This window comes from Brassica napus, chromosome C1 (assembly GCF_020379485.1).
Source record: "Brassica napus cultivar Da-Ae chromosome C1, Da-Ae, whole genome shotgun sequence".
NCBI classification, from domain to species: Eukaryota; Viridiplantae; Streptophyta; class Magnoliopsida; order Brassicales; family Brassicaceae; genus Brassica; species Brassica napus.
This window is the reverse complement of record NC_063444.1, coordinates 45,840,268-45,849,028: the sequence shown is the minus strand read 5'-3', so window position 1 is coordinate 45,849,028 and position 8,761 is coordinate 45,840,268. Positions and strand designations below refer to the sequence as shown.

Here is an 8,761-nt window from a genome sequence, read left to right as displayed (position 1 = left end):
AGCTAAAATTCACTAAAAATACTCATTATTTAACAAAAGAAGTGATGATATATACTCATTGCAGGCCTAGAGGGTGAAGAGATAATAGGTCCCACTTGGGGCTTATATCCATTAAGGACGGCTGGACAATAACGGGTCCCACGAAAAAAGCCCAATTTGTAGTTGGGGTCCACCTCGCCGCCTACGCACCTTTGCCTCAAAATGGACGGTGAGATCGGCTCTGGCATTGCGACACGTGAAACCTTCACCGTCCGATTACATATGAACCGAAAAGGGGTCTAATATGTAATACGCATTAGCATTTACGTATACAGATTTTTATTAAAAGTAAAATGTAGGGCCGAAACAGAGGCCCAAATAAATTAACTAAATCTGTGGCCCAGTGTCGAGAAATACATAACGACGTCGTTTCGTAGAGAACCACAGAGAGTTGCGTTGCAAAACTTGCATAGACAAGAAAGCAGTTAGTCCGTTATGCGATGGGAAAACATGTTGCAACTCCGAGCAAAGACATCGTTCAAGTTCAACAACACTGCTCACGCTTCACTCTTCATTCTTCCCACCAAACAATTTGGATTCAGTTACAGTCTTTTGTCTTCTTTATGCAACCCAAAGAACATGGTTTTGGACTCCAAAGCCTACACGAAACTCGTTCAAAAATCCGCGAGATCAGGCTCCCCTCTTCTGGGCAAGCTCGCACACGCCCACATGATCAAATCCTCCTTCAAACCCTGCCTGTTCTTACTCAACAATCTCCTCTCCATGTACTGCAAGTGCCGAGACTTGAACCTCGCACGCAAGGTGTTCGACGCAATGCCTGAACGAAACATCATCTCTTTCAACTCCCTGATCTCCGGGTACAGCCAGATGGGGTTTCACGACCACTCCATGAAGCTGTTTCTCGAAGCTAGAGATTCTAATTTGAAGCTCGATAAGTTCACTTACGCCGGCGCGTTGGCGTTTTGTGGAGAAAGGTCTGATCTTGGGATAGGGAAGTTGCTGCACGGTTTGGTTATTGTCAATAATTTGGCTGATCAAGTTTTTGTTGTTAATGTTTTGATTAACATGTATTGTAAGTGTGGTGAGGTTGATCAAGCAATGTCCTTGTTTGATCGAACCGATGAAAAGGATAAGGAGACATGGAACTCTTTGATCTCCGGGTATGTTCGTGTTGGTGCGGTTAAAGAAACGCTTAGTATGTTGGCTAAGATGCATAGAGAGGGTCTGAAGCTGACCACTTACGCTCTTGGAAGCGTGTTGAAGGCTTGCTGTATAGACCTGAAGGAAGAAAACGGTATGGTTATACACTGTTATGTAGCGAAGTTAGGAATGGAATGTGATCTAGTCGTTGGTACTGCGTTGCTTGACATGTACGCAAAGCATGGGAGATTGAAAGAGGCGGTAAAGCTTTTTAGTTTGATGCCTGTTAAGAATGTGGTTATGTACAACGCCATGATCTCTGGGTTTCTCCATACGGATGATATAACTTGTAGTGAAAAAGCCTTCAAGCTCTTCATGGATATGCAAAGACAGGGGTTGAAGCCCTCGCCGACGACGTTTTCATCTGTGCTCAAAGCTTGTTGTGTGGGAAAAGCCTTGAAATGTGGAAAGCAGATCCACGCGTTGGTATGTAAGAATAACTTTCAGTCTGATGAGTTTATCGGCAGCGCTCTCATTGAGCTTTACGCGTTGATGGGCTCACCTGAAGATGGAATGCGATGCTTTGCTTCAACGTCAAAGCGAGATATCGCCTCGTGGACGTCCATGATCGATTGCCATGTCCAAAACGAGGAGCTTGTGAGTGCGTTTGTTCTGTTCCGACAGCTTTGTTGTTCCCGTTTAAGACCGGAAGAGTATACGGTCTCGCTTATGATGAGTGCTTGTGCTGATTTCGCTGCGTTGAGCTCAGGAGAGCAGGTTCAAGGGTTTGCTATAAAGAGTGGAATCGATGCTTTCACCAGCGTCAAGACCTCGAGCATCTCTATGTACGCAAAGTCAGGTAACATGCCTCTCGCGAGTAAAATATTCACCGAGGTCGAACATCCAGACGTTGCAACGTACTCAGCTATGATCTCGTGTCTTGCGCAGCACGGTTTCGCTAGCGACTCCCTAAACCTCTTCGAGACGATGAAAACCTGCGGGTTCAGACCTAACCAGCAGGCGTTTCTCGCTGTTCTGATAGCTTGTTGCCACGGAGGATTAGTCACGCAGGGACTAGACCACTTCCAAACCATGTGGGACGAGTACAGGATCAGCCCTAACGAGAAACACTTCACTTGCCTCGTCGATCTCTTAGGTAGAACGGGGAGGTTATCAGAGGCTGAGAGTTTGATTCTGAGCTCTGGGTTTCAAGACCATCCGGCGATGTGGAAAGCGCTGCTGAGCTCTTGCAGGGTTTACAAGAACAGCGTGTTGGGGAGACGCGTTGCGGAGAGGTTGATGGAGCTCGAGCCTGAAGCCTCTGGCTCGTATGTTTTGCTGCATAACATCTACAACGAGTCTGGGGTTAATTCTTGTGGTGAAGAGGTGAGAGAGCTGATGAGAGATCGAGGGGTTAAGAAAGAACCGGCTTTGAGCTGTATTGTGATTGGTAAACAAGCTCATTGGTTTGCGGTTGCTGATTCTTGTCACCCGTCGAGAGAGATGATCTACGCGATGCTGCAACAGCAGTTGGATACTATGAACAGTGTAGACCATGAGACTCTTGTTTGTTATGTTACATGAAAAGAAAAATTAATGCCAAGTATTGTCTCACAGCTCATGTACAATTACGAGTTAATGATGTTTCAAAGGTAGACATAAAGACTTGACACACAAGAAACAACTCAGAACATGATCTTCCAAGAAAGCTCCTGTATAAGTAAGTATAACTACATGGTCACATTTATTAAGCATTGAGTTGCTATACACATTTCTCCTTTTTTTCCAACAAAGTGCATATCAGTTTCAAACCAAGTATGAACTGATAAATTGTGGAGGACGAAAAGGAGAAGCCTGAATTTTAATCGTGTATCTGCTTCAAGCTTCTTGTCAAAATAAGACAGCATAATGTTAATCAGATTGTGAAGTCCTGACCATATTATTAATCACCAAACCAACCATCTAAAAGGATAGGGAGACTCTTGTTACATGAAAATCATATTAATGCCTATTTTCTGACCAAGTTCGATTGGGTTTTTGGTTTAGCCTTCTTCTAATCTCCACTCGGGTTTTATATATGTTGTGTCGAATTCGGTTGATTCATATAGATTTGTCTCAGAAGACTAATTTTGAATCCGAAAACAATTAAGATCCAGCTAATAATAATTTGGATTTGAGTATTTTATATAATGTATTGAAATAATTATGAAATTGAATATTAGAAGTGTTTCTTGTTTATTAAGATTTTTATTTTTCATTGTAAAATAGATTTTTGAGTAAAAATAGTCCTAATTAATTTCAAAGTAATTCATTTATTTTTTGTTCATCAACCTATTTTTTATTCTAAAATAAAATATCATTAGAATAGAATTCAACTCCATTATAAAATTAATCTATTTTGAAAAAGAAAAAAATTAGAAAGATCCATTGGAGATGGCATTAGTCTTGTTATTGCCCATTTGCTGTTAGTGGAAGTACTGTATCATGGTGCGGTGTTATAGGTTTTTGAATCATGATCATGACGAGTTAGAAAATGCTTGTAGCTTGAGTTGCATATAGTGAAAGAATGTTAATGTATTCCAGCTTTGTGTCTATTGTTTGTTGGGCTTTAGTCTCTGTACCAAAGTTGCTAACTTTGCTGCTGTGCGAGGTGCTTGCTTGATATCATCTTTGTACTTGGTGGTGTAGTCAATCCTTCAACAAGTGAGCCATTGCTTTTATTTCCCAATAGGACATTCCAACCTAAGCACTATCAGGCGCAGACGTAACCATGGCTCCTTTGCTCGGTAGATATCTTAGTGTTAAACCACCTTTTTGAGTTCTATAGTAGAGTTTCGAATAAACTGTCAACCGTTTCAATCAAATAAATCCGGAAGAAAACGAACTTATAATTTAAAAATCAAATATGTTAGAATCGAAAAGATTATTATATAAAACTGAAATAAAATATATAACGATCCGGAAGAAAACGAGTTTATAATTTACTCTTCCTTAGTAAAAATGTAGTAAATCAACTTTTCAACACCTCAAACTCACTGCTCTTCTTCATTCACCTTAGAGGAGTTCGTTGTTTAGCACAAATAGAAAATTTTACATTTGTACATTGTGTTTTGAGTGATCAAACTGTTTACTTACTCGACTAGTGAATGTCTGATTTTGACCAGCAAAGCAACCAAAGGTGGGCGAAGAGTCATATAGCTCAGAGAATAGCTCAAGGTCGTCACAGAGTCACTGCCTAGAAACTTCGATCTTATAAATTAGTAAATTACTATGTATTAATATTCATGTTTTGATGTGTTGTTGAATCTCGGAGTGGAAGTGAAGTAATACTTTCAAAAGTCTATGCTTTTTCGTTTGTCAACATTACAATGTAGCTCCTTTTCTAATGGATAGTTTGTCAAGGAATCTCTTTCTCTACATGATGCTGACATTCTCATTGCTTTAAATCTTCAGGTAACAGACAAAAATATTAAAGTTAAAGGGTAATAATTATGTTTTTCACCACAATCATTTAAAATTGATCAAAAGAGAATCTCGAAGTTGACCAATGATATTTGTACATGAAACTTGCATTGAATTACGACAGTGAAAGGTTGACCCCACATAATATCATAGATAGAGAAATGCAATAAGCGACAAGAACAAAGATGAAGACAGCAATTTCCAACACAGAGGCTAAAACAAACTGACCATATACAAACACATGTGTACGTATGTGACGAGAGAGAGATTGTACATACATGTGTTTATATGTGTTCATTAATAGTGTATAAGGACGAACTTTATATGTAATAGTAACTTTTTTTCCACAAACTCACGACTATAAACCTGAAGAAGAACTAGCAACATTTATGTTTCCCCAAAAACAAAGACGATGCAATATTTCTGAAAAGTACTAAATGTAACATATCACAAATTCTTATATACTATAGTGTAGAATATTTTTTGATATGGAGAAGAGTTATCAACACATGTGAGTGATTATTTATGTTCTCTCTTTCCTCCTAATATATAGATATAAAAACGTATATAGATCATATATAGGTACATATTTATTACGTACTCATGTCTGGGAATCCCATGTTGATAGAGTAGGACTAGGGTTTGCTTAAGTGATGACGTACTGTCCACAAGAGATTGGCGATGATGAAGATGATGATGATGGTATGATCATGTGATTAATGTACGAGTCCACTCGTCGATAATCACCATGCATTTGCAAGTCGTACGTTGTTGGGAGAAGAAGGCAGTGATCTTGTGAAATTGCTTTGCCTTCAAGAACTTGTCCACATAATAACTTTGTGGACACCAAAGGAAAGTTCCGAGGATCCCCATTATCGTTGTGTGGTGTTACAAACACGTTGAGTTTATCACCATCGTCATAATCTTGAAGGCTGTCGTGAAAAGTGGAAATGGTACTTGCTGGGAGATCTGGTAGTGATGGCCATTGGGGATCATTATCATGATGGTGATGATGATTGTTTATGAATGGTGTGGCTGAAAAAATGTCGAGATTGGTGGAAAGGTTATTATCTTGATGAGACTGGTTTGTGTTGGTAGTGGTTAGATACTTGACGTCTCCTTCTCTAGAGGTTGGGAACATCAATGGGGTCATAACATGAGAAGGAAGAGGGAGGTGGTTTGGAGTGATGAAATTAGGGTTTGTGTTTGCGATGATACTGGACATGAATCTTGAACCTTCATCGTCGCAAACAGTACCGTTCAATACGTTGTGATAAGGAAAGTTAGTGAGCAAACTCGCCATTGAAGAGGTATGATGATGATGATGACCATGATGATGGTGATAATGGTGAGACATGAGCTTCTTTTTTATGCTTGAGTTCCAGAAATTCTTGACCTCATTATCTGTCCTTCCAGGTAAATGTTTAGCAATTTGAGCCCATCTATCAAAATCCATAACAAAAAAATATGATTATTAAGGTAGTTCAGTTTCTTGATGAAAATATAGTTTTATATTATCACATATAAATCTAGATGTAATGTTAATTAAGTAACAACCTGTTGCCAAGAATGCTATGAAGTTCAATGATAAGAGCAGCTTCTTGAGGAGAGAAGCTTCCACGTTTAAGATCAGGTCTTAGATAATTTATCCATCTTAATCGACAACTCTTTCCACATCTCTGCAAACCTAATTGAACACACGTACGGAAAACAACACATAGATTAAAACAAACGACATATACTTTTTATCAGTAGAGAATCCAACAAACAAAACCAATATATATGCCTGCATGTTTGGGAACAGAGCTCCAGCATCCATGGCCATATGTATTGATGTAGTTGATGAGCTTTTCGTCTTCTTCCGGTGACCAAAGCCCTCTCTTCACCTTTTGCTTGTTGCAGCATGAGTGATGGCCCATCTCTCTTTCTCTCACTAGTTGTCTCTCTCTTTTTATCTCTGTATCTCTCTCTCTAAGAATGTTTGCAAAATGTTGAAGGGTCGTACAAACTTATAATATTGTAAACTGGGGAGGTTAATACACAGTTTACACACACTTAAAATGAGAAAGAAATGACGGCTGCAGGAAAACTTCATATTAATGGATAATAATATACCACCTAATTTTGTGGGCCCAATATTTTCTACTTTGGATTCCTTTTCTATTTTGAATTCCAAAACATCATATATATAAGTTAAATTAACAATAATTGGAACTTTTGTAGCGACTAAAAAGAAATGAGTTGACACATTAAAGTTATAACAAAGTAATAACATTATATAATTTATATAGGTGAGCATTTTAGTACACTGAAGACGAGAGTGGCCAGTATATCTTTTTAGGGTTCTGTGTTTATAAAAGGTTAGAAGGCTAAACGCTGAAGTTTCTCTCAGTGAGAGCCTGTGTGGCTTATTACAGAATCATGGCCATTGTCTTCTTCTAGGCAGACACGTGGTGCTCATGCACGCTGTGCAGGTCCTATGCATCAGTTATGAATTTAGTTCTTAATGTAATTTTATTTTCTTAATTAAACTTGAGATTAATGTAGAGCATCGGGTATTCTTATCATTTAAAACATTCATAATAATCACTGATGATTAAAATTAATTGTAGTTAAAAGATTCTCACTATGGTACTGGTCGTCCCTAACTTTATCCTACGGTGACAATAATATGTAAGTTATTTCAATCAACAATTAAGTCGAAAGGCATTTACATAAACGGATTGCCCCTAAGTAAAATAAGGCTTATTCTTGGGTTCACCCCTATGGTGGGTTCACCAACCAATAGGATTGTGTTATTTCAAATTCGATATCTTTTATAAAAACAAATAAAATATTATCAAATTATATTATCTTTTTAAAAAAATAAATAAAAAAGAAATAAATAAAAAAATAGTAGTAGTTACAAAAAAAATATTTTTAACTTCGTAAGGAAAAAACTAAACCCTAAATCCTAATCCTTAAACCCTAAATCCTAAAACCTAAACCCTTGGGTGAACCCTAAACCATTGGATAAATCATAAACTCTAAATCAAAAACACTAAACACTAAAACACTCAAGGGTTTTAGGGTTTAGTATTTAGGGTTTAGGGTTTTAGTGTTTTTGATTTAGAGTTTATAATTTATCCAAGGGTTTAGGGTTTACCCAAGGGTTTAGGGTTTTATATTTAGGGTTTAGGGATTATGATTTAGGGTTTAGTGTTATGCTGGCGACGTTAAAATTATTTTTTTTCAAATTATTTTTTCTGTAACTATTATTTTTTTTATCTTTTATTTTAAAAACATAATATAACTTGACAATATTTTGTTTATTTTTTTAAAAGATATCGAATTTGAAATAATAAAATCATATTGGTTAGGTTCACCCTAGGGAACCCAGGAATAAATCGTAAAATAATGATTATATATGATTGCCATCAAAGGAAGCAAAGTTTAAAGTTTGACATAAAGGGCTTCATTGCTTTATATATTAGATTCTAATAATTTGACTTAGAGTTGATGTCACTACATGTAAATAGTTTTACCAACGTGAGTATATTTTAAACACACGAAAACGTGAAAATGTTTCTTTGTATTTTATTTACTAAGTAAATATTCGCCAGTCTCTATACGACTCAAGCTAATTTATTAAATAAATAAAAAGTGAATCATCATTATGTCAAGCTTATAGATCTGCCCATAACAATAACTACGTCATTAATTTATCCAGAAGGGGAAACAAGCTCAATGTGTTACATAAGAAACTACAATTCAAATCAAAGAGTTAATCATCATATCACTGATATAAAATAAAGTGCAACCACTTTTTACTTACATATAATCTTTGAACTATTAAATAATTTTGATTGTGCGTGTAAATATGATATTTTGAACTGTCTTCTTTTTTCCATGAGCTTCTACATAAGAGATCGAAACGAGCTAAGATATGCTTACGAGTAAGGACTATCGTCTATCGTTAGCCGAACAACTAAACTAAAAACACATATGCCAGTCGCAACTCGCAAGTGAGAACCGATGTAGTCAATAATTATGGTTTCTTATTCCTTAACCTCTTTTGTCAACGTTTCTTGTTCATCAATGTTACGGGAATAATGAGTAGGAAGTAGAAGACACGTGGATGAAGATGATTGATCGAGAGTGTCCATTGAGAGGTTGTTAC

General features: G+C 37.1%; 2 protein-coding genes across 3 annotated transcripts; one reads left to right on the top strand and one right to left on the bottom strand.

Moving 5' to 3' along the window:
- Nucleotides 1–404: 404 nt before the first annotated feature.
- LOC106351151 (pentatricopeptide repeat-containing protein At3g13880-like) lies at nt 405–3,077 on the top strand. The gene has a single exon (XM_013790974.3). It carries the CDS (start codon nt 475–477, stop codon nt 2,722–2,724), a length of 2,250 nt encoding a protein of 749 aa, XP_013646428.1. The 5' UTR covers nt 405–474; the 3' UTR covers nt 2,725–3,077.
- A 1,123-nt stretch (nt 3,078–4,200) lies between these two features.
- LOC106381240 (transcription factor MYB26-like) lies at nt 4,201–6,608 on the bottom strand. Of its 2 annotated transcripts, XM_022695242.2 has the most exons (4): nt 6,389–6,608; nt 6,160–6,289; nt 5,204–6,044; nt 4,201–4,968 (listed from the first exon to the last, which is right to left on the bottom strand). In XM_022695242.2, exons 1-3 carry the CDS (start codon nt 6,519–6,521, stop codon nt 5,249–5,251), a joined length of 1,059 nt encoding a protein of 352 aa, XP_022550963.1. In that variant the 5' UTR covers nt 6,522–6,608; the 3' UTR covers nt 4,201–4,968; nt 5,204–5,248. The 2 variants fall into 2 exon arrangements, with proteins under 2 accessions (XP_022550963.1, XP_013676594.1); XM_013821140.3 differs by having other exon boundaries at nt 4,201–6,044.
- Between the last annotated feature and the right edge of the window lie 2,153 nt (nt 6,609–8,761).

Excerpts from the sequence above, each read along its gene's own strand:
- LOC106351151 (XM_013790974.3), top strand. The coding sequence starts at position 475 with ATGCGATGGGAAAACATGTTGCAACTCCGAGCAAAGACATCGTTCAAG.
- LOC106381240 (XM_013821140.3), bottom strand. The coding sequence starts at position 6,521 with ATGGGCCATCACTCATGCTGCAACAAGCAAAAGGTGAAGAGAGGGCTT. Across the intron at positions 6,290-6,388 it reads CTCTGTTCCCAAACATGCAG|GTTTGCAGAGATGTGGAAAG; the intron begins GCATATATATTG and ends GTGTTCAATTAG. Across the intron at positions 6,045-6,159 it reads CATAGCATTCTTGGCAACAG|ATGGGCTCAAATTGCTAAAC; the intron begins GTTGTTACTTAA and ends GGATTTTGATAG.